The sequence below is a fragment of the Accipiter gentilis genome, chromosome 8 (assembly GCF_929443795.1).
Source record: "Accipiter gentilis chromosome 8, bAccGen1.1, whole genome shotgun sequence".
Taxonomy (NCBI): Eukaryota; Metazoa; Chordata; class Aves; order Accipitriformes; family Accipitridae; genus Astur; species Astur gentilis.
The window spans coordinates 17,686,965-17,712,800 of NC_064887.1; the positions used below are offsets into that span (position 1 = coordinate 17,686,965).

The window sequence follows — 25,836 nt, forward strand, 5'->3', positions numbered from 1 at the left end:
CGCGTCCTGCCAGCGCCGCCGCCGCCGCAGGATCCCCGGCAGCAGCTCCGCGCCCGGCCCCTCGCAAACTCGCCGGCTCTCGCCCTCTCCTCTGAGGCGCTTCGGCGGGCCGCGGCCGGCCGGCTCCGCGCCGCGGGAGGCTCGGGAGCCGCCACAGCCCAGAGAAGGGGGCGGAGGTGGGGGGGGGGGGGCGGGGGGGAAGCCGTACAAAGTGAAGCCACATTGCCAAACTTACCCGGCGATTGCAGCAGCGAGCGGCGGCGGCGCCCTGCGTGTGCAGCTCAGCGGCAGGGACTGAGCTCTGCAGCTCCCCTCCCGGGAAGCGAGAGCTGGAGGAAGGACCCAGGCAGACGCCTCTCATAGAAATATCTATATTTTTCCAGCCTGGGCTGCCCCTTCCCGGGCGGGGGGGCTCCCTCCAGCGCTCCCGAAAGCCAGAGAGAGGGCGAGCGCTGTGTTTGTTTCTTTGCAAGGAGACCTCCTCAGGCACCCCGAGCGGCGTTGCTCCCCGGCCTTTTGCAATATAGAGGGGAAGCAGGTAAGAAGTGCCGGTAATTACCCCTTATTTTCCAGCGTACGTGCGTGCGGTCGCATGCCCGCGCCCCCTGCCCCGCCGCCGTCCCGCGCTGCCGGCCGCCGCGGCGGAGGGGCGCGGAGCGGGGCGCCCCAGGCGCGGGGGGAGCCGCGGGCCCCGGGCATTGTCGCGGCCCCCGCGTACAAAGCCTGGCGGCGGCCGCCGCTCGGGGCGGCTTTCCTTTCCCCCCCTTTCCAGCTGCCGCCGGGAAAGGGCTCTGCCTGCCTCGGCTGTGAATGGAGGGGACGCGGGGAGGGGGGGGGGGGGGCGGCTGGGGCACCCGCTTCCCCCGTAGTAAACAGTGTTCTGAAACAGTGGCAGAAAAGATCAAAGTGAGCTCTCTATTTCTCTCCTCTCCAGTTCCCTTCCTGCCCCCCACACGGTCTTTTGTTTCAATCCAGGAGAAATCCGGTGAATCACCTAATTAAAACCAAGACATGAATTAAGCATCCATTTTTGTACTACAAATTGCCAGCTCTCCGCTTGTCCCTCCCTTGGTCTCCATTAAAAAAACACCAGAGACGCTGTTAAAAGGGGGGGTTATTTTGCCTCTAGCTTCCAGCTCTGCTTTCTATTTCACTGACTCCTATCCCAGGACCTAAATTGCTTGGCTGTGTAATTACTAGAGTAAGCCTATTTAAGTTAAAAGCTCCCCCCCCCCCCCCCCCCCCCAACTCTAAATGAAACTTGATGAGGGCCCGTCCTTAGTTATCAAGGGAGTCACTTTCTGGTCAGTCCTCTTGATTCATCTTTTTAGATTTAATCAGCATTAAGGTATTGCTTGTCCTTAAGAGCTTTAGCTTAATGGGGTTACTGGATGGTTTTCTCAGTATAACGTTTCCCGTTTTGTATTTATATATATTTGCCTTCGACAAAGACGGGCTAAGGTGGTGGCATGGAGTCTTTTTCTTTCTTTTAAGAAATCCGAAGTGATTTAAAGCGTAGGGAAACGGTTTAAAGACTCGGAGCAGGAAATGCAGATTCATTTAGGCTGTAGCTGGAAACTGTAACAAAAGGCAATTCCTTGAACAAATGCATCAGAAATCAATTTACATAAAGGTATATGATGCGTTCGGATAAATGCAATGCTAATGGCTTTTAGAGTGGTTTTCTTTCCAAAGTCTCGGGGTTTTTGTTACAGCTTAATTGGTGCAGTTTTTCTGGTTTATTGTGCGGTCACTGGACATACCTCCAGGTACTCTTTCTGAGGAAATGTGTGTTTAAAATCGGCCTCAGTTCTCTTCCTCTTGCAGCCGAGTTGGGCCAGTGGCAGGAAAAGTTCGCCCTCGCTGCTCTGGAGGTATCAGTCTGAAGGTCCTTAGCAGATAGCCAGATGCCTCGGCATGAGCACATACGGCTTACAAAGGACAAAGACAAAACATGCTGCTTAATTGGCAGTAAATAACTTGATCTTTTTATAGTATAAGTGACTAGAGGAACACCGGGAGTTTGTTGGACTCTGGATTGAAGGCAACAAATTAATCGGTTTAGAGTAAGCTTTATGAATTGATTCCTATATTATCTCTCGGTTGTCCTGCTTGCATAAAGCATTTATTAGAAAGTAAAAATGCCATTAGTAGCAGTTTTGGGGGTGGCCAGAGTAACTCCAGCCGGAGCGGTGCACTTCATCATTCTTCTGCTTTCCTATGGTCGGTAAACTTTTTTTTTTTTTTTGAGTAACAAAGCTTTAGCATTTAAACTGCTGATCAAGGGCAGATTAGTGAGACAAAAGTTGAGTATGTTTGTGTAGGAAGTTAACAGGCGTCCTAAAGTTCAATGATCTATTATTCGGGCCAGTGTCCTCAGTCTGGAGTGTTTTCTTTGGGTGGTTTTATGCCTCCAAAATGAAACGCAAGAAAAATAAAATCCCGAGGTCTGGACGGCCGGTTCCGAGCCCCTCGTTACCGCCCCGAGCCTGCAGAGTCTCTCCTAGACTGAAAAACCAGTTTCACAACTTTTTTTTTTTTTTTTTTTTTCCCCCACTCTTCACACACTTTTTTTTTTTTTTTTTTTTTCATAAGCAAAACAAACCCCGGGACTGTTCCTGACTTGTGAGCTGCAGCTGCACAAGCCCGGAGCGGGGGGGGAGCGGGGGGGGGGGAAGCGCTGGCGGCGGGGCGCGCTCGCCCTGCTCGCCACCCCCCCCCCGCCGCCGGCCGGTCCCCCGCCAGCTGCGCGGCCCCGGGCCTGCCCCGCGTCGTCCCCGTCCCCCCCCCCCAGCCCGGCCCGGCCCGGCGGTGCCCCCGCCAGGCCCCGGGAGCGGCGCTGGCCCCGCCGCGGGCGAAGCGGGAGGCGGGCGGGGTGCTGGGCGCCGCCGTCCCGTCCCTGACCCGCCTCCGGCCCTCTCTCCGCGCAGGCCATGGTGAACCCCGGCGGCAGCTCGCAGCCGCCCCCGGTGACGGCGGGCTCCCTCTCGTGGAAGAGGTGCGCCGGCTGCGGGGGGAAGATCGCCGACCGCTTCCTGCTCTACGCCATGGACAGCTACTGGCACAGCCGCTGCCTCAAGTGCTCCTGCTGCCAGGCCCAGCTGGGGGACATCGGCACCTCCTGCTACACCAAGAGCGGCATGATCCTCTGCAGAAACGACTACATCAGGTGAGGCGGCGGCCGGGCTGGCGGGAGCCACTTTCCCCCTTCCTCCCTGCCTTTTTTTTTTTTGTTGTTGTTGTTTTCTTTCTTTTTTTCCCTCCCCCCTTCCCCCCCCCCCCCCCCCCTTTATTTCTCGGGGTGGGTAGGTGCGCGCGGGGTGGGGGGGTGAGCTGGCTCAGGATCGCTCCTTCATGAGGAGTGGAGAGACGTGCGGGTGCGGATGCTAGCGCCTAGCCCAGGGCGCAGTTGCGACTGCCAAGTGGAGGGAAGAGTTGGGGGGGGGGCGGCGGAACGACGACTGTAACTTTAAAGTGGTTTGTCAGCACAAAACAAGTCCTAACTAAAAATAAACAGCAATCAGAGAGACTAAATTAATCTGCTTTGTTGTAGTGTTGAAGGAGAAGTGTGCATATCTGAACGGTAAATGTTAAAATCGTAGAGCTTAAATAAGGCTGTGGCAGAGGTGCGAAATAATGAAATGCCTGCCTTTAGTATCTGATTAATTATGATATTTACATAAGCACCTTTAAACTCCTTTGAGTGGAAACAGAATGACTCATTCTCTGTTCTCCTTGTGAAAGAGCTGATTAACTGTCAGTTGGAGGGCCACCGATTCTACTTATAGCCCAAACCAGTGGTATGATGTTTGTCTTCGCATTTGTTACACAGAAGCTTTGAACTGACGTTTTTCTTAACTTCCAGTATAGAAAATGCAGGGGATAGGAGAGGAGGGATATGCTCTTGCCCTTTATTTCTCATCTCTTTCTTTTTTGAAGCTGTTGGCTTTAAATGCCACAGATTTGGGTAGGGGGAACTAAGCCTTATTAATCTCGCATCTGTTGGGGTACAGTAAGATTACGCAGAGTATCCCTTCCAACGAGTTTCTAATATAATTAATAGAAAGAATTCATGAGGTCAGGTGCCCGTACGATCTTTTCAGGTGAACTCAAGCTACTTAAACTCATTAATTTAAAAGGAGGCATTTTGAAGGATTACACATTTAATTTGAGTAAATGGTTTGATAGACTGATGCACATGAATGCTTCAAGGAGGTGTTCTGTTTCAACATTCAGTAATTAAAAAAAACAACAAAAAGCCCCATACCTTCCCGGCATAGCAGAAATGCTTAGTTAAAACAAATTGTGTTTTGTTTAAATGCTTCTGGCTTCTCATTTACAGTAAATGTGAAGAGTTAAGCCAGGTTTTTCCTTCTACCTGATGGTCAAAAAGTTCCACTTTCTTTTATCCTTCCTGGAAAAAAAACCAAACTGAAACAAAAAAAAAGCCCCAGCTACCAAATGTTAGAGTTTGCTTATCTTGTAAAACTTGACTTCCATTTGAGCAGATCAGGACTGTAATGAATGTGTGCGTGCATATGCCTGGAGACCTCCTTAGTCTAAAAAGACAGAGTTAGGACTTGGTTACTCTGACAGTGCAGCCTCTGTCCCGATACGTGGCTGCATCGTGGGTCAGTTAAGTAGGTGAAACACAGCTCCTCGGTATCTTTGAGGAGTCAGAGTCTTAGCTTCGCTGGTTTGGGGGGTGTTTTTCGAGAGAAATGCTAGAAAATCGGCACGCAGGGGGTTTTCAGTGGTGCTTTTCGGTCATCATCCTAAGCAACAAGCCTAAACCTGGCAGAATTGTGATTAAATAGAGCAGAACGGTGTTAGGGAAAGAGTCTCGTTTGAAGTGGAAAAATTGACACTACTGTTAAGATGCACTGAATAGTACAGATTCATCACTCGACCAACACCATCAAACAAACCCTCATGTCTGATTACTACTAATTAAAAAGAGAAGATGCGTCCACTGTATCCCAGAGGCAAGTTCAGGCAAGCTTATCGCAGTCCTCTGGTTTTGTGTTGCCAAAAATTAATACTCGTTTATTTTAATGTAGGCGATTATGAATAGGATGCTTTATCAGATGAGGGTTTTGAATTGATCTCCTTGTTCTATCGCCTGACTTCTCTTTAGATCTGTGTAATTTGACTTGCAAAAATAACTCTGACAGATGCTTGCTGAAACTTGAACTGGACACCGTACACTCGAGGTGGGGTAGGACGGTCTGGCCCTGCCAGGGCTGAGTTAAGTTGGAGCTTTCCCGCTGGAAACGGACTTCACGGGCTTCCACGTGGGTTGTGCGGGCATGAGCAAGGCCCTCGCCCTTTTCTTGCTTGAAATGGCCTCATTTGGTTGTGGAGGTGATGCCACCCGTTTGGCAGCGAGTCTCTCCGGTTCCCCTCTGCCATCCTCCCCCCTCTTAATTTTCGGTAGGGCTTTTGCGGCGGCACATTCCCTTCCCCAGGCAAGAGCCACGGGCTCAGTTCTTAATTGGAGACGTGGGGCATGCTAGACACGACTTACAAAATGAGAAAGGGGATTGATCGGCCCGGCAGGCGCCAGGTGAAAGGGACTTGACTCCTTCGGGCCAAGACCACGGGGCCGTTTATTAATGAGCTTTTTAACCGTCTGAGGTTGTACGTGTGGTTTTTTTGTTGTTGTTTAAACAACACACCACTCCCCTTTCCCTCCCTGCCCACCCCCCCACCCCCGAACGCGACAACAAATTAGCCGTAGAGCTACAGCGGCAGCTTTCACGGAAAGCCAAGGTTCCTGGGAAAAGAGAGGGGGGCGAAAATCCCAGTGCCTTCCCCTCCCTCCCCACCGCGAGCAGCGCACTTGCAGGGAGGGGAGCGCAGCCCAGCAGCCCTCCCAACCTTAAGATGCCAGATAAAGCAGCAGCGTGGCAGCGAATCCGCACAATTAAAAGCTTTAATTAGTGTCTCCTCCATTTTCTCTTAGTTCTGATAGGTTTTATCTAATGAGATCTGGTCCCTGGCTTAGATCTGCTCGGAATGACGTGTCCGAAATGAATGAGAGCCGCGTCGCAAACAAAACATTTAATTAACAAAATTGGCCTCTAAGAGAGAGCAGGGAGTGGTGGGGAAGGGGAAGCGGGGGGGGGGGGGAGGCTGCCCAGGCGCGTCTTAAAGGGGCAGCGCCCGCGGCCCCTCCCTCCCTTCCCCGGGCAGCCCGCTCCGCGCCGCGCCGCGCGGCGTGGGCGCCGCCCGCCCGGCCCCTTCGGCGGGGGGTGCGTGGGGCCGCGCCGGGGCCGGGCAGCCGCCGTGTGCGCCGCGCCGCCGCGGGGCGGGGGCCGGCAGGCAGCGGGTTCATTTCCCTGGTAATCAGCGGCAAGCTGCTATATTCAGGGAATGCTGTCCCTTTAATTGAACAGGCTAGGTAATTAAATGGCACTTTTCCAATAGGACGTGCTAGGTAAATCTAATAGTTGGTTATTTAATATCACTTTGAAGTCTGCCCACTCAAGCACAATGACAGCACAGGAGCATGTGAACTATTAGCTAGGAAAAAAAAAAAAAGCCAGGATCTCAAAAATTAATTAAATCGCATGCAATTTAGGGGGAACGTTTATCTTGATTTGTCATAACAGAATTAATTCAAGGCCTCCAATTCACTTGGGGGCAGATCTGTTACTCTGAATTAACCAAGCGTAATTTGGCTGGGTTTTTTTTGTTGTTTTTTTTTTTTTTTTTTTTTTTTTTTCCCCTTCCCCTTCTCTAATGCAGCACTTGCCATTATGCACAGCCCCCCTTTTAAGTATCAATAGCTTCTGGTGCTTTTAAGGTGCTTGGTCTCTAGTTATTCTGAAGTACCTTTAATGGACTTGGCTCCAGGCGTAATTTCTGTGTTGCCTTTCTTTGTTACATTTAATATAGCTAGTGCAGAATTTAGATTAAATATAGGGATTGTACAGAAACACCAATCGCTTCTGGATCAGTAGGTCTGGATGTGCATTTCTCTTTGCTAGAGCTTGGATATATATTTGTGGGCACAAATGTGTACCGTGTTGTGCAAGAACCAGAGCACTTAAATCTGTCTCCACGATTTTAGAAACAACTAGAACCTCATTTTGTTAGTCTAAGTTGCTAGAGATGTGTTTCTGCTGATACTGAATTTTGAGCAGCAGGACGGGAAACTTGGCTGAAAAGGTTTCTTGCTGCCTTCATTCCCACTCTAGTGAAAGTTCTGAGGGGGGAGGGCGGTGAAAAGGCACCAAACCAAAACCCGGGAGCGTTTGTGTGTTTGGGGGTGTGGGGAATGCTGTGTTGGAACCACAGAGTAGTTAATTTAAGGTGGCTCAGTGAAGTGCTGCTAAGTGTAGAAGCGCTGCCTTGTCCGTATAGGGAACCTCTTGATGTTTGTGATTGATTGCATTGCCCAAATGTTGAAATATTAATGACCTTCTTGGACTGAGGACCCAAAGAGGAAACTGAAACCAATTCTGTCATCACAATTAAAGAGTCCCCTGGCTTTAATTAGCCTGACCTGGGGTATCTCTACCCATTGCTGCAGTTAAAGAGAAAAGAGCCCATTAAAGTCCAGTCTGAGACCGATAGCTACTTAATTGAGCACCTAAAGCCTCAAGCCTTTTAAATCAAATACTGTCCTGGACAGTCCCCCTGGTTAGATAATTAGCTCTCCAGCCTCTCAGAAACCATGTGAAACAACTTTTTCAGTAAAGAATAGTTACTGTGGAAGACTTCCTTTACTGGTAAGGAGGAATAACATTTTTTTTAAAAGATAAAATATTTTTCCTGTTAATGGTATTACAGAACAAAACCATTCAATAACAGTAGAGAAGGAAAAATAAGCTCAATTTTCCTGGTAAATAATACAAGGCAGCAGAAAGGTGTTCTGACTTTGCATGTAATTTTTAGGAATTTTAGCAGAAGATTCAGCTGAAGTGACTTCCCAAAACAGAATTGTTCTGGGAATGTGCTTAGGGAAAACCTAAGATGTGTGGAAAGCCTCTGGATTAGTTTGACTCCATTTATTAGAATTCACAGACGTTCAAGGTGTACGACCACTTCTAGTCAGAGAGAATTGTATAACAAATGAATGCTTAATGAAGACAAGTAGTGCAAGAAGATCAATGTTCTGAAAGCTGTGTTTTCAGTTGGGTGGTGCAGTTGTACAGAGGGTTGTGAGAGACTGACTGCTCATCAGGTTCAGATTCTCCCGGACAAGTAACATTGTCTGTTCATCTTTGCCTTTCTTCCTCCACCCTACCCAGCAATGCCCTTGTCGCCACCCCCTCACCCTAGATTTTTGGATCTTTGCTCTGGAAAAGTAACAGTGCCTTGCCACCTCCTCTTGCAGTGCTTCCCATGCACCTTTTCTACGTGCCAACTTCATTACTACTAACAATGGAGGAAGAAAAATGCATATCGTAAAGCTTTGGAAGTAACCTCAATACATCCTGTAACTACTCGGAACTGGTGCTGATTTAGAAGATGCCCTAATAATGGACCCTTAGTTTCCAGACAGTTTAGTCCCTTTGGCTGGAGGTCCTGACAATGTATTAGTTCAGCTTTCCCTTTGTAACCACTGTGATTCTGCAAGAACGTGTCAATGTGTCGTGGATCTCAGACTAATTAGTTTTGAAATGGAGTTTTGATTGAACTCTTCAAATCGATGCTGCTGCAAAATTTGTTTCTCAGCTTCCTATTAAAAGCCATCTTAAGGGGCAGTTTTACTACTCTCTCTGTCGTTCAGTCGATACATTTAATAACAACTTACAGGCTATTTTCAATAAAGTGGCGACAGCAAATTAGTAGTTTGAACATGACAAGCCTCCTCTGCAAGCTCAGATTCTGAAAATTCAAAGCAATTATTTTTATACAGAGGCACACTGCAATCATTCAGATTACGGGTATTCTGTTGTAATGCGTCTCCTAGGTTGACACAAACAGAATTTTATGACTTTATTTGGACAGGAAGGAGATGCAAATATTAATATTTATTATGACACCAATACGCTAATTTGTAAATCCTATTACTATGTTTTACATCGTGCAGAAAAGTGGGTCTGTGACCCTGCCAGCTAGTTCAGTTTCCCTTTTTACTGTGAAATGATTGTGGTAGTCTTTATAAATATTTGTATATATTAGAGACGCGCGCAAAAGCAAATAAAGGTTTTCTAATTCTAGCTAATGCAGCCTGTAAAAGTAGAACTCAATAATCATTATTGTATTATATTTTGAATCGATGCGTTGTACCTTTAAATGGATTTGAAGAATTATGTATATATTTTTCTTCACTCTTCTGCCTATTTCCCCCCTCCCCCCACTGTCTGGGCCCCCCCCCCCAATGGCAGATGTTGTGGTCTCATTTGATTGCATAGGAAAACTGCAGTGATACAGCAAACACCCAGAGAGATATGATGACAAATGGGTCCAGATCCCGGTAAATTACTTTCTGCTCAAATCGAAATTTCATTCAGTTTGTTGCTAGCAGAGATGAAGTAATCTAAATTGTGGACTCAGGAGCAGATAGAGGGAAGTTGGAGCAAGCATTTCATTATCAAGAGAGAGAGAAGGTTAGGATGAAAGAGATGAGCAGAGGCAAATCTAAAGTGTTGACACCATGATTGAAAAGGTTAACCCATACACATTATATATCAACCTGGATAGCAGAGAGTTTCTAATGGAAACTCCGCACTGATGGAGGTTTACTGGAGTTTCAATACACCGAGCATGATGTCTTCTTAGATATACAATCAAATCCTCTTAACCCTTTTGATGACTCATATCTCAAGATATGATTAAAGTACAAAAGAGTTCTTCATATAATTTCAAGGACACAATGCATTTAAACTCCAGTCATGAATTGTATCTTTTTTTTTTTTTTATGATGAACCCAGTAATCTGATAAAATGTGTGTAGTACAGAATTGTTTGTGTTTCTAGAGGTGTAAGTCAATATTTCTGATTAAATCCTGTGTAACCACATCCAAGGTAGGGTGAAGCTACCAGTTGTTACACAAAAACCATACTTTTTCATATTATGACACGTAAGCAAGTTGGAAGATGGGGGTCAGAAGTCTAAAACAGTTGTGTAATAAACCATTGCAGTGATGTGCAAAAATGCTTAGAGCCTCCCACGTATCAAATTATTCATGATCATCACCTCTGTTTCAGGTTATTTGGAAATAGTGGTGCTTGCAGTGCCTGTGGACAGTCCATTCCTGCCAGTGAGCTGGTCATGAGGGCACAGGGCAACGTCTATCATCTTAAGGTGAGGGTTTCTTTTTTTCTATGTACTTTATTATTTTTTTTTAGTAGCTGATTATTACTGCTTTGCTTCTTTAGTATAAAATCTGCATCTGCTTATGAATGAAAAGCAAAGCAATAACTAGAAATATGAGTATATATTATGAAGCTTCCCTTAGTGTGTAGCTTTGTTCCCTCGTAATCGGTAAAACTATACTTGAGTTATGTACTGCATAGTCCCAACAGGTAAGACTAATGCCATACTTGGAGATACTAGAAACCAAGCAGCTTCATATCTCAACTGTACTTGCAGTCTCTGAAGTGTAATTTTCAAACCCACAGCATACTTAATTTGTGCTGTAGTTTCACTTGCTGTCTCTTTCCTTTTTCAGTGTTTTACATGCTCTACCTGCCGGAATCGCCTGGTCCCTGGAGATCGGTTTCACTACATCAATGGCAGTTTATTTTGTGAACATGATAGACCTACAGCTCTCATCAATGGCCATTTGAATTCACTTCAGAGTAATCCACTACTGCCAGACCAGAAGGTGAATACTCAACAATTACTAATAAGCTTTATTAGAGCTAAATGAAGATCAATTCCTTTTCATTCTAATAGTGGACATTCCCCACCCCTTGCAAGGAGACCTTTAAGTAACTGAACTTACCTTAAATAACTTAGGCATGGGGTATGGTGAGAAAATACTAACCTTTTAAATATGACATATAGGGTGAGTCAGTTTATTTTGGTTTGGGCATGTGCATCTGTACAGCTGTTGAACTCCTTATGTACAAAGTGAAATGGAGAGCATACATTAATATAAACTCTTAACAAAGAGAAGTATTTTATTTTATAATCTTGAAATTAAGGGCTACAAGAGAGCAGGTTTCTGTGGGAGGAAAATTAGATCCTTTAATGTGGAAATAAATGTCTTGTGAAGAGAAGGTTCCTGAACTAAACCAGTGTATTTCACTTTAGTATTAAGGTTTTAGTTGAGGAAGCATGCTGGGGTACTCTTTCAGAAGTATTTTCTTGTCTGTTTTGTATGTCATAACTCAGATTTGAAAACCAAAGTGCTATTTTCTTATCGCTCCGTAACACTAATAGCTCAACTAGAGATTGTATATCTCTGTGGTTGATAGCTCTTGGTTTCTAGCTAAATGAGTAAATAATGACTGTACAAATCATACAGAGAAGAAGAAGAAAAAAAATTTCTGATCAACAGTTGTCCTGTAACTCTGAAACTAGATAGTTTTAGATCTATTTTAATCTCCTTAATAAGTCCTAAAGCTATGCAAGTGAGTGCATTTTGATAACTGCTGTGCCTAATTTGTAACAATTACTGTCAACCTTGAGTTAAGAGACTGTTCATTCCACCCTGGTCCAGAAAAGAGTGAATGTATGACTCTTGCACATAATTTTATTCACATCATATTTCATACTGATTATGTATTGATGACATTGATTCATTTACTCTTTACAGCGCCACTTGCATGGATATTAAATCTTATTGACCACAGATGAATTTTAATTTCAGATTGGTGATAGATTTTTCCATCAGCTCTGATAGTATATTTGACTTTTTCATCATTAACCCAGGCAATCACACAGCACTGAGTTATTGCAATGAAACAAAAAGTGCACACTTCAGTTGGTAATTCTTTATAGATTTACAATAGGAACTTCATTAATGTCTGTAAGGATCACAAAAAATAACATTTGTCTGCAAATAGGAATTTGGAAGATTAAAAAAATCTGGGACAAATGCTAGGCTGACCTATTCTGTAATGTACAGAATATTTTTTAGTGCTTTCAGTTAGTGGAGAAATATGTCCAAGAAAACACAAAATGGTTTTTAATTTCCATGATTTTTTTTGTTGTGTTGCTACATTTCAATATCTTTGTTTGCTTTTTTTTCTGTGCATAAATTTACTGATTAATTTTAAGTATTCTTTCAAGTCTTATACAGTGAATGTAATTACATCAAAATAAAACATGGACCTTTTTTATTTACTTAATTTGTCAATCGAGGTGATGAGAGAGTTGAGTACAAAAGTCCTATATAGTTAGGCAGAACAAAGATAATTAAGATTGGAGGAGAATGTGCAGCCTCTTCTCAAGGAAGTACAAATACAGTTAAAGATTCATAGATTTATACTGTTGTGAATTTTAATGAAACAAATCTGTAATATAGACTAGCTAGCAGTGAATCTGTTAAATGAATATTTGTAGGTATCCCATTTCAAAATATAGGTAAAACCATTCATCTTTATACACTGCAGTAAAAGGTTTACCATTCTGAGAGAGTGGTTTATCCACTTGTCTTCTACGAATGTAAAGTTTAATGTAACTTCAAATAGGTGTCTAAATTGTCATTTAGTTTTATCAGTTTCTTACTATGCCTTAGCAAAACATAAAAATGATTTAGTTGCAGTAAAAGCAGTAGACATGATGAGGAACATAGAACATGGAAAAGAGAAGTAATATTGGACTGGGCTTGCAGAGCTCACAGCTGTAGACACTTGGTATAAGCTAAATGCAGAGAAAATAGTGAGAACAGGTTTTTATTAGTTCCTGTCACTGACTATTAACTGCATTGCTACAGTCAATGAAGAGGTATTAGGGAGAAGATTGGGGGGGAGGGATTATAGTTTGGGGTTTTTTTTCTTTATAATATAATCGCTCTAGAAAATAGTGTAAGTTCTCCTACCAGTTTTCAAAGGGAAATTGCGGAGCACCTGAGCCCCAGAAAAGTGAAATATAGTTGAGGAGACAGGTTGATAATTCATGGATTTGTCAGATTTCTGGAGTTTGGGAAGCTACAGGGGCAGGTGCCAAAAGGGTTGTGTGTTATATGTTGGCTTTTTAACAGGCTAAAGATGTTTACATCAGAGATGTTTTCCAGAAAGCTGTGTGTTTTAGGGCCACTAATTAAAAATGTTCTTCCATTATGACGGAGTTGGCTGTAACAGGTACTTTTTACTAAACATTAAAGATCAGTCTCCAGGTTATTCTACCGCTAGAGATTATCGACATAGCAGAATATCCACAGGGTTTTTTTATTAAACTGAAGAGTTTGAGAGATACTCCCAGCATTAAACCACATTTTTGTTGCGTATGTGAAGGTGACAGTTATGAACTCACTGTTGTCTTAATATAGTTTATGGGTTAATAGCTATGGTGATTGGCGCAGGCAGAAAGGATTGCATGACCTAACTTAGTTTAAAAACTTGCTTTTGTTTTTAAGGAGGCAGATGCAGTGATGTTGGCTATTCCTGCCTTTTGCTTCCCTGAGGCAATTCACACATGTAAATTATAACTTCTCATCACTTGCTATGTACTTGGAAAAAAACCCCTGTTTTCTCTAAACTTGGTACTGCTTGCCTACAAAATGCAAACTCTTAGTTTGTGATGTCCTGTGTGCCGTTTCATTTGAAGGGGGTGTACTGTCAAGAATTGTCTAGGCTTTTTCGGTAGTGGTAGTATTCCTGTAGTATTTCTTGTCTGAAACAGTATTACCACCTACTAAAAGTGTAAATTTTCCACTGGTTGGCAATGTTCGTAGCAAAAGTGTTTTCAGCTTCTATACTTTTAAATAAAGTATGAGTTAGATTACGTCTCAGAGAAGATCTTAAAAATCTTCTAGTTTACATATCACTCAACAATTCCCTTGTAGTTACATAATTGGTGTTGTCTGTGTCCATAGTAGAAGATATTTGATGCTCATTTATTAAATATGCTTGCTGGCTGCTCCCTAATCTTTGTTCTGGACAGACAAATTACCTTTCTCACACTGAGCTTCAGCTCTGGGGAATTAAACCTCCAAGCCTCTACTACTTTAATTAGCTTGAAAGTGGGGGGTTGCAGTTACTAATAGACCTCAGGCTTTTAGTAACTTAGAGAAAGGGTGAAAAAGAACTTCCTGGGAAGCGCAAAATGTCATTTAAAAACCATAAAAATCTAATATATATTATTTCATTTTGGTAATTGCAAACAGATTGTATTTGAAGACTATGGATGATAATTTCTATTTTATCCATGAAAGTTTAGATTTTTATTGAGTTAGACACTTTTAATTATCGCAATTCATTAACACCAGTGTGAAAGCGCGTGTTTGACTTCATATATTAAAATGTTTATGTAACATTAACTAACATACCAGATGAGGAATTTTAAATTGGGGGGGGGGGGGGGCAAATCCTGAAATATCTATATTTAGCTCTTGTGCAATGCAGCATATTAACCAAAGTTGCCTTGGGAGGATATTGGCTGTACTTCTTATTTGCTTTACAACACTATTTCTTCCAATTGTAAGATCATATTGCTGGCTTCTTCAAAGGCATGGCATAATGTTTCTTCCCTTTTAAAAGGGGCCCAGAAAACCCACCTTATTCACTGTACAATTTGTTACCAGAAAGTACACTTATTTATTGTTGTCTTCCCCCCTGCCCGCCCCCTCACCCCCCGCTCTTTATAGTAGTGAAACTGCAGAAAGTGTTTGCTTTTTGCTATTTGAAGTTGAAACGTTAGCAGCATGAATGGATAGTGTAGAAAGCCTTAATCAAGTCACAGTTGGAAAGTAATCTAATAAAAGAGAGATTAGTGAATAAGGAAAAGACAAAAGCAGTCATGTTGCAGTTTCCTATCTCAAATTTAGTATTCTAGCTAAGATACCCATTTTTATTTCTTACAGGTCTGCTAAAAGGTCAGAGTAATGCAGAATGCGTGCCTTCATCTCAAATTTTGTTCATCACAGATGGATCCCATGTCTCCAAGTAGACAAGTCACCTTTGTAGCTAGCATCAATGCCAGCTCCATACCATTGCACCTTCTTTATTCTTGATTGCCCTTCCCACATTTATTGGTGTATTAAAATGACTGAATATGAACATTAAGGACTCCATGAACCTGGGCTAATGGGAGACTGTAGAGAAAATGAAAAAAGATCCACCGGAGGACATCTTGGGGGGGGCGGGTGGGGAAGATGACTAATGAAGCTAATTAAAAGAAGCATTGAAATCTGCTTTCTACCCTCATTAACAATTAGCAGGGCACTGGCCAGTTTGTACCCTGTGTTTTACCTTAACAACATTCTATTTGCTCTTTGTATATTTAAGTGTTGTAAGGAAATGTGTTTCAAACTGAACATGAGATAAAGATGTGGCTTTTGTGATATTCTATCACAAACACTTTTATTGTATCTCTGTAAAATACAATGTATGTATGCATGTAAGTGTTTTTGTCCTAATGTTGCTACTTCCCATGGCAAAAAAAAAAAAAAAAAAAAAAAAAAGAAAAAGAAAAAAAAGTCAGGCTCATAGCAGCTACTGTGTAGAAATTTTCACCTACTTCTAATTTGCTGAATGAAGAAAAATCTTTTATTTGTGATATTTTCAGAGACATTTGCTCTAGTATGGTGTATTTAAATAATAAAAAAGTAAAACAAACACTGAATTGAGTATGGGTTTTAGAAGCTTTTTTTTTTTTTTTTTAACAACTACATTCAAAACATTGTTCTGAAACTGTATTTTAGGTAGTCATTACCTTAATTGCCAATTACCTTTAAAAGCAGCTTTTTGGTTTGGGTGGTTTTTTTGTCTTATGCCAGTAAAGAATCTGTTAAACTACTTAACGGTGTTACTTTTGGCAAGGATACAGAGCACTACTTCAAAATGATCTTTATTTTTCATTGAGATTCTTAAATCTGGTAACAGCAAGTATATTATAATTCATATTGCAGTGAATTATGGTATGCATATAGGTATCGTGGTCTCTTTCTATCCTGTTCCTTTCTGCAGAAGCATCTGTGTTAAGGGTGTGCATGTGTCTGTGAGCGTGCGAGCATGAGAGTGTATGTATATACTATAAGAGGTCAAAGAATAATAAAATAAAAAACCACAAAAGGTCTGTACCTCATGCTGAGCACTAGAATTGAGAATTCATAAAAAGGAATACAATAGCTATTCTGATCTGAACAACATAAAGTTATGTTTGCTGTGGTAAGGGACTTAACTTTTCAACACTGATAATCTTAAGAAAAGAAAAACATGTTTCCTGGGCTATTTCCGAGAACTAACTGATCTCAAATATGATCCGTTCTCTGAAAGCAAACAAACAAAAACCACCACCACACCACCCCCCCCCCCCCCCAAAGCAACAAGGCCTCCTCTAAAGCTTAGAAAGGGAGCAACTTCATTTAGTGGGATGTTCCCATCAGCTGCTCAGTGGTAGAGCTGTGCAGAATAATTTTGAGAAAAAATTCTGACTTTTCATGTTTTTGTAGTACGAATGCTATCATGGATCTATGGCTGTGCATTGCATGCCTTCAGTCAGAAAACTGCAAGCAAATGTGCATTTGCCGCAATTAATAACAAATCAATATTAACAGCTACTCTATTCTTATAGGAGACTAATACATTTGAAATACATCAGGATTATGTTTTCTTTTTTAATTCTGTTTTTGAGAAGGTGTTCACTGTTCAGCGTGCTTGGTTACGGAGTGAGCTTGACTTATTGTTGTTGTAATGCCGATACACAAAAAGCTGATTTATAGATTTGTCTGTCTAAACAACCAAGAGCAGATATTTTTTTTTTTTCAGATTCTACTTCTTGACCTCTAGTATATTGGAGGTCTGCTGAATTTCTTCTTTTAACACTTCAGTGCTTGAGGAAAAATAGGACTGTCGCAGAGGAAAGAAAATGTCATCATGTACAGTATCAGACAGTGAAGACAAAAGAATTCTTGCATAACATATAAAGCACTAAAATGAAGCTATGTATGATTTTTTAATTAAATGCACTTACATATTTTTAAAATAAGTTTCTAAGCTTTTTGATCTGGCATTAAAGTCTTTAGGTAGAGTCCTGCAAATTGTGCTGCTTCAGTATCTTTGAAAAGACACTTGAAGTCATATGAATATAGAATTCAAGTTATTAGTGAGACTGCAGACATCTTTTTATGCTCTTTCAGTATAAGCACTCAAGGTACAGTGTTTAAATCTAACGTGTACAGATTTTTGGTTGTCCAATATAACCTAGAAGAGCTAAGAAGATAGCTAATAACTTCTAGTAAGTAATGTAGTATAGCATTTAGTGATGTAGAGGTTGAAGTTCATTAATGACTTTAAATAAACTATTATATGACTCGTTTGTAAAGCACAGCTACCTATTTAATAGCTTACTTTAAAAGCATTTCTTAAGTTGCAGACCTATAAGATTACAAATGTCACTCATGTTAGCATAATCCACATGCAAGTGTTGAAGCCTTTGCTTTGATGTGCTAAATTGGAGGAAGACTAATGGAGCTATGAATATACAATAGAACATATTTAAGTAGTATTCTTGCTTTAGGTAAAACACTTTCTTAAAACCAGAGGCATTTCAGACAATAAAACAGACTCTAATGGGGACGGTAGGTGTGGATAGAAGGCTACCGGAAACACTTAGATTTGTCCTTATGTGAAAAATCACTTTTTTAGGAGATCTGTAAGGAAAAACATGTGCTTGTTCACCTTTTATCACATACATTTACTACACTGAGGCTGAAATACACCCTCTGTATTTAGTGCTGCTGAAAAGTCATACAAATAATCATTCAGCAAGAGCTTCCCTCACTTTCAAAAATGAATGCTGTTAAAAAAATCAAAGGAAATATTACTAATCTGAAATCATCCTTGTGAACCTGGATAAAATGCTCTGTCTATACTGCATCTAAACGTCTCAATCATATAAATTGTCACTCTTATTAATGAAACAATTTTGTAAAAAGATTGCCCTCTAAATGGGTTTAATGTTTTTACCTATCCAGCTGTCTAGTTATGAGATTTACGCATCCTGGCAGGCAGTGGGACATTAAGCCTTTCCAAACCAAATTCTGTTTGCAACAAGATACTGTCTTTTCAGTCCTACATGATTTATCTTTAAATATTTTAACAGGTTAAGCAGTATCTTATGAAATATAAAATGAGACTGTCTTACCAAAATGAAGCCTATGAAATTAAGTCACATCTTTAGAATATTAACCACACGGAGTTTGTCTCCGTTTTTCCCTGTTAGTTAACACTGATAAAATTTGCATCACCTAATTTTAGGGTAAATACTAAAAAAAAAAGGGGAAAAAAATCCTATGCCAGCGTAGTATGACTTGCTATCAAGTACCATCAGGCATTTCAAAAGATCATTTTAATTTAAATATTTTATCAAATTCTTTGGCTGGTAGTTATATGTCAAGTCTGAGGCTTTTTGCAAAGATCTACATTCTGAACAGCTCTATTAAAATAACATAAAATTGAGATCAGACCATTTATGTATATATTTTTTTTAAGTATTGTATTTCTTAAGTGTGAAATTATGCGTTCCAGGTCCGATTTCACTGCCTGAGCTTCCTGTACATGAAATACCAGATAACCATTGTTGCTGCTTGTTACTTTTAGTACCAGGTGTATGCCTACTGTCAGTCCAGCTAAGCCACAGAAGAGCTTATTGCAATTAAATAGCAATTTGTTTCTATGAAACTGCAATTAAAGTATTACTGATCAGCCATTTTAGATTGGCAGTGCTTTGACGGCATGTTAAACAGTGAGGAGCTCTCGATTTATTTCTGCAGTCTGAGCTGCGAGTAACAGTGAAGTGTAACACGCTCACCTATGTCCCTTGTCAAGTTGAAAGTATGAGTCCTCCGTGAAGCACTCTGATCTCATCACGAACATGCTGAGAGCAATGACAAGTCAGGGCTGATCTCTGTAAGTTGAACTTGCAACTTACAGGACCTGAAGTTATTACTGTTTTCTGTTCCTGTATAAGCAGGGATGTGTACGCTTCCTACAGGGGATGTTTTCAACTTCAGATTGATTCTGTTGAGAATGGACTGCAAGTTGTGGGCCGCAAGCCAATAACGTACTGCAGGTCCTGACTTGTTAGAGCTGTGTAAACAGGGCTACTCTATCTCCTTAATCACAACTAATAAAAGACCAGAAGAAAGCAATCAATTACCTCATAAGTTGTGGTGTGGTTTGTTGGTTTTTTTGTTTTTTTTTTAATAAAAAGCAGAAGTTTATCTGACACGGCTATTATTTTCACACTTGTACAACAGATGAGACAGTTTAAAGCAATCTGATCGGCTTACCTGCATGCACCTGGGGTTTGCTGGTGACTGTTCACCCGCGACATTCCCGGGAAGCCACAGTGCTCCTGCCCCCAAGCCTGGCAGAACCCGCCAGCCACTGCCTTGATTCCTCAGCCAAGCTTGTAGCCGTTCGTGGTTGACTTGAAATCTGAAATGTAAATTTTTGGTGCAAATTAAAAACTTGTTTGTAAGAACTCAAAGAGGAATTAACTTTGTAGTGGTAATTATATTTCTTAATTATCACCATATTTTCACAAAGTCTGAGACATGTTAACTTTAGTTCCTGCATTTTTTGCACAGTGGAGGCTATAGACATCCTCGTTCCTTTGCCAGAGGGGATGACATCACACCTGTGGCATGCATGAGATAAGCGTTGCTTCATTTCGAAACAGGTTCTTGTCTCTCAGAGATGTTCCTTGAGGGGTGAAATGGCTTGGGTCCTAGTCCTGAAGTGTGACCCACCGGGGTAGATGAGTGCCAGTGAGCAAACTGCTGCGTCCGGTGGCAAACGGGTAACCCAAGTGCGTGCCGGCTGAGCGGCGGTACGCGCCCAGCGTGCGCAGGCTCTTAGCCGCTGGCAAACGGCAGGTAAAATGCCTGTGCGTAAACCTCAGTGAAAATGGCCCAGCTGACTGTCGGCAATTCGTTCGCCCGCAGTAGATTGGTCATATGTCTGAGCCCAAGGCCTCAAAAAAGTCCCGTTTGCCGGAGACAGAAGCAACTGTGTTGATTTTTTTTTCATCCTCTGTGGGTATTTTTTAACAAGTCGGGTTCTGTTGTTCTGTTTCTTTTAACAATAGTTCTAGCGTTAAGTTCACAGAAATGTTTTTGGTGTGCAAGAAGCTATACGGTTCAAGGGGGAGGCAAGAGGCTGTAAGGCAGTAGCTGGGGATGTAAGCCTTAGTCCTGCCCGGTGGCCCATGTTGCTTTTTTGCCCCCTGCTCGCCTCTAGCTTGTCCACTGAAAGCAAGCAATGGCCTGACACCACGAGGGCTGGAGTTTTTTGTGTTTGTTTTTTTTTTAATGAGGCCTCTCGGTGCTACTGTATTAAAAGTAAGAAACCGCAGAATTTTAGTTGACTGGAAAGATATGCGCAGGCCATGCCATGATGTATTTAGACAGGTCAGAAAACATGTAAAGTCCAGTGACTTAAATGAGTTGTCCCTGTAATAGGGTGATGCTTGAGTAACGCTATGTGAGGTCTTAAGCCTCTGACGGCCCAGTCCTGAAAAGGGCCTGGGCAAAGCACACACAACCAGGAAGGCTGAAAATTTTAATAGGTGCTGAGTCTTTCAAAAAATTTGAGCTTCAACTTCTCTCATATTCACCATTCTAATACAGACCTCATAGACTATTGCACCATTTTGTTCCCATGTGTAATATCACTCTTACATTTTTGTAATCATTTGATCTGTTTAAATCTGTTCCCTGCTACATTAGATGTTCACCTCAGCTTACAAATGCTGAGCTTGAAAATCGATTTTTTTTTTGAATGATTAAAAATGTTTAAAAAAATATATTTTACTTTTTAGGATTTTTTTATTCACTGCTATGTATTTAACTTTAAAAAAACAATCCAAACAAAAAAAAAAAATCTCAGCAATTTTGTTGAAACAGTCCTACAAGCCATAGCATTAAGCCGAACACGAAGCTTGAGACATTCTTGCCCCAAAGAATTTTTTTTTTGCAACAGCTCTAGTGGAGAGAAAACGGACATTTTGAAAAGAGTTATTCCTTCTGATTGGGTCCCAGACCCAGGGAACATGCCCATGAGGGACGGAGCCGTGCTGCTGAGCACAGTGATGTTGGCAGCACAGCGGTGAGCAGCAAGTGGTCCCCTCTGGTGCTCATTGTGTCCTTTACTCTTAAGGGAGTGGTGGCTGTTGGGCAAGCTGAAGCCCTCCATGTGCAGCCAAGTTCCTCTGCAGCTAAACCAGCTGATGTTTCTTACATTGTTGGAATACGCTGTTAATTACATTTTCAAATAACCATATACTTTTCCTCTTAGGGGATCTTACGAGCAAGCTTTTGACTAACAACTTCTGTGGTTCGCCATAACCTCTCAGAATAATCATTGGTTCCATTGAACTTATGCCAGTTGTTTTGTTAAACTAAATTGAGAGAACAGGGCCTATATTAATTCTCGAAAGGCAAGAGATTGCCCTGTGATTTGGGGAAATCTTGATTGCTTACAGAAGAATAAATGAACAAGGCAGATATTAACTTTACACCTGACTTCAATTTCTTTGAGCAGTGGAGAAGTGTCCAGTAGGAGGGAAAAAAAATCCAGCACTAAAACTCATAAGACAGCCATTAATAGGCTAATTTTATTGTGCTGTAAAATCATCAGCTGCTTATAGAAAACAAAGAGGCAATGAATGCAGTATTTGTCTTTCATTCTTAGAAAAAAACCCTTCAGATCAAACAGCCCCTAAAAGACTGAGCTGATATGCATCCCACTTACATGTTTTTTGATATCCTCTGATATTCATGCTACTGATGTATTTGATAGGTAATTATATCAGCCATATCAAGATGCTGATACCAAACAGTGGAAGACTTCAGTGTTTTGCCATAAAGCTTATACCCCTTGTTATTGAACTCTCATCAGACTTGGGATCTGCAGCAATCATTCGAAAGCTGTAGTTGGGATTTTTGTGCTTATGCCACATTTAAAAATTATTATTCTTGCTTCATCAGTTAGTCTTTTTAGCTGGCTTGAAAAAAAAAACCATATTGCAAATGAGCTACTATTCTTATTTGTTGTTTTAAGAAGGGTAAGCACTGAAGTATTCAAATGGAACAGATTATACCTTTAATTACATCCAAACAGGATGCTGAGCTGATTTTTCTATTTTCTGTTTAATTGCTATAGTTCAAAAAGATATTGCAAATTTGTAGATGAATTATTTAAGCATAGCCTTCTGGCCTCTGTGTTTACGAGAGAGACCAAAAGGGAAACAAAAAAAAAAAAAAAAGAAAAAATAATTTAAAGGGGAAAATTGCCACTTCCTTCTTTAAGGAAGAAGTTTGAATAAAACATCCTGGGGGAGATGTTTTACCTGGATGGATGTTTTATGCTTTCTGGGAGCTTCTTGGAACTCCATGGGATTTGTTTGTAACCCACCAGCCCACCCTCGTGCTGTGGGTAGCAAAGTGCTGTTTCTTCTCTAACCTGCTTGGCAGTGAGCGTGTTGCCTCATGGATGCGATCCCACCCAGACACCCTTTTCATGGATGTGCTTGATCTCCATTCTCCTACACAGAAAATGAGAATAATGAAAGCAAGCACAATTCATCACTTCTTAAACTAAATATATTTCCATTTTGTTTGCATATGCGTGTGTATATATCACTCACTGTGTATATTTAGAATATGTGCTATGACATTACAGCCAGTGATAAATCCTACTCACTTACTATATGTGTTATTTGCTGCAACATTAAGCTCAGTAAGAATTTTATATGTAACTTGTACCAAAACCAAATATATTGTGGAATTGATGCACAGTTGTAAACAAGAGCATAACTTCCCACTTCAGTACGGTTGAAGGTGGCAGCTTGTGTGGCAATTCTTTTGTAAACAATTGCAGACTTTCCAAAGAATAAGCCAGTTAATTACATTTTTAATGATGTTTTTAGAAAATAGGATTCTTGGGGGGAAAAACCACCCCCTATAACACCAACAAAAAAGTAAATGTAAAGCTTGTACTGTATAAAGAAATGCCATGCGTGAAAAACTGGATCGTGCTGGGCCCAGGTCTTTTGCTCCCCCCACCTTCTTTTTTTCCTTCTACTGAGCTTGCCTGTGTAGAGTATTTTTTTTAATAGCTCTACTGTGAATTCAAAGAAAGATGACACTAGCACAATCTATTTAATTTTTTTTCTGGATGATCTTATTTCATTATTTTCAATAGTGCTAAGTATGTGCCACCCACTTAGAGAGCTGATGCAGTGCATAGCAAAGCTCAAGATGTCCTCTTAAATACACAAAGCTTATGCAAGGCCGTGACACAAGTAGGTTTTAAACGCTAGCAGCGTTGGCAGCTTTGAAGGGCTGATATGGTACAGCCTTGCTGACACGTCACAGGTTACATGGAGAGATTCAGGGAGAAACTGAACTAGCTGGAGTAAGAGTAGTACACAACTTTTATTGATGAAGTTCAGGGGAAAGAGGCACCAGGGGCAGCTGTATTAATCCCATAATAACTTGAAATATAATCAGTACATTGCTGCAGGGATGGCTAGGAAGGGAGGGAGGTGGAGGTGTCACGGTTTAAGTTCACAGGCTTTCCCAGTTCATTAAAAAGTGAATCAATCAGAGAAACAGGCTGGCTTTTCAAAGGGGCTTCGGACATTGGGAGGCACGCAGATGGTGCGCTTGTCCTTGTGCAGAGGCTGCTGGAGCTCAGCACCCATCCATTTGAGGAGACGGCTGTGTTTTACTCTGTTCAAGCTAGTAAAACGTGTTATAATGTGCTGGGGGAAATTCTGGCTGGATTTTGAGAACTTAAAAGCTAGGCAGTGTTGCTGCTGTGAGCCATATAAAGGTGACGCTGATAGATGTTTATAAAGGGGAAAAAAGTTTTGTTTTATAATTTCTAGAGTGGTGGTTTAACCAGCAGGCAAATGGGCAGAAGGAGTCTGCCTACAGGACCCCTCTTTGTAGGCAGCTGGTATAGTAATTAGCTCATTACTATTAATTTTTGCCATCCCTGGACTGATCAGTAATGTATTTAAAAAAAACCAACCAAGTGGAATTCATGTATCTGGATCTGGCATTTCCTACATCCTTTTGATGAAGCTAGTGCATGTACACAGACCAGGGAACATCCTCAGAGAGTGAGCTTACTCACATCCACAGGCACTCAGAGGTTTCGGACAGAATGCCCTATATTTAAATAGGACTCATGACTTTTTAATTACTGCACAGTACAACAGGGCTCAGTGAGAACACATGGATGTCCAAACTGGTGTGCTGTGATTGCTCACTAGAGGTATGGGAGTGCGTTTAATCAGTGGTCTGTAGTTCACATGAGAATGAGTACCCACCACAGGCACAGGCAGGAACACTGACAGACAGACCGTATTTCCATATGAACCTCAGCCCTGTGTTGAGAAGATGGTATGAAAAGAGCCGCGTCATATGGATGACTGATACAGGCTGAAAAACACCCATGTTAGAAGGCAGCAGTGTCAGTGTGACCCGATAGCTCCTTAAGGGGAAGCGTGCCCCTTCAGGGACATCTTTTCTGGAATGCAAGTCCAAATCTGCATCAGCCTCTGACCAGTGCATCCCCTGTCCCTTTGCATGGATCCTGCCATGCTCGCAGTGGGCTGGGGACTGCCCTCAGGTTAATTAATAGTTCCACTGATTGCTGGAAGAGCTGTGGAGAAGGGGAAAGACATACTTTGTCAAGATTACAGTTAAGAGAGGTGGGCTCCTTTTGCCAACATTTGCTTTTAAATGATTTTCTGCTTTCTAAGCAATATGAAAAAAACCCCAATGCACCTATTATTCTGCCAATCTTCAAGGCAAATGTTTGGCAAGGGCATATTATAATCCCACCCGCCCAACTTCACTGCACATTACTTTGGGCTAGCAAAAGCCTTCTTTGAATATACTTAGCCACAGCCTGAACCCCTCCACATCTCTATGAGGTGGTTTAAAGCACAAACCAGGCTGGCTCCACACCTCCTTTCTTGCATTCGTAGGTCTTTCCAAGGACTATCCTTGAGCTACAGCCCAAGGCCAGTGAGTAGAAAGCATACTTTCTGGTTTAATTTTTTAAGTTCTTGTTTAGTGTCAGTTTCAACCACCTCCCCAACGTTACGATTTTTCTCAATGTTAATTTTCTCTTCCGCTCTCCTTCGTCCTGACGCCCAGCCCAGCCTTGCTTGTGCATCAGTCTGCTCCAAGGACTCATGTTCAAACGGCTTCAGCTGAAATGCTAACGTGGCTGGGAGCTGGCACTCATGCGGGGCTTGGGGCAGCTCGTAGTGTCCTGACCTGTTTTTACTGAATCAGTTCCAGTTCAGCAGAAGTGGGTCAGACTACCTTCAGCCACGTCGATCCACAGCTTCACAAGAACTCGCCACTTTGGCAAAGTGGAAATTAAATCAGCTGGAGAATAACCTCAGAGAAGCAGAGATGTCACTGGCATCTCCTTCGCACCACAAACGCCCCCTGCTATAAACATCGCAGATCCTCATGCCTTCAGCGTAGCTTTGCTTGCAGGGAGGGGGTGGCAAGAAGTGCCAGATGAAGGGCAGTGCAGCTCACTGGTACACCGTGGCTCCTTGGTGTCCTGGCCAGCGAGAGCGAGCACACCCAACGCTGGGAGGGAGGACTTGCCCAGTGGTTCCCCACTGTTGTCACCTTGCCAGGGTTTCATGCCACCCCCTCTCCTGGGAGCCTACAGAGGAGTACATAAAGATATACTCCCTGCTATCCCACGATGGTGAATCCCCTGGTTA

General features: G+C 42.1%; 1 protein-coding gene across 1 annotated transcript; it reads left to right on the forward strand.

The window, feature by feature from the left end:
• The first annotated feature begins 199 nt into the window (after positions 1-199).
• LMO4 (LIM domain only 4) lies at positions 200-15,690 on the forward strand. The gene is made up of 5 exons (XM_049808416.1): positions 200-538; positions 2,931-3,169; positions 10,164-10,260; positions 10,628-10,783; positions 14,930-15,690. The coding sequence occupies exons 2-5, from the start codon at positions 2,934-2,936 to the stop codon at positions 14,936-14,938; spliced, it is 498 nt and encodes a 165-aa protein (XP_049664373.1). The 5' UTR covers positions 200-538; positions 2,931-2,933; the 3' UTR covers positions 14,939-15,690.
• Positions 15,691-25,836: the final 10,146 nt, after the last annotated feature.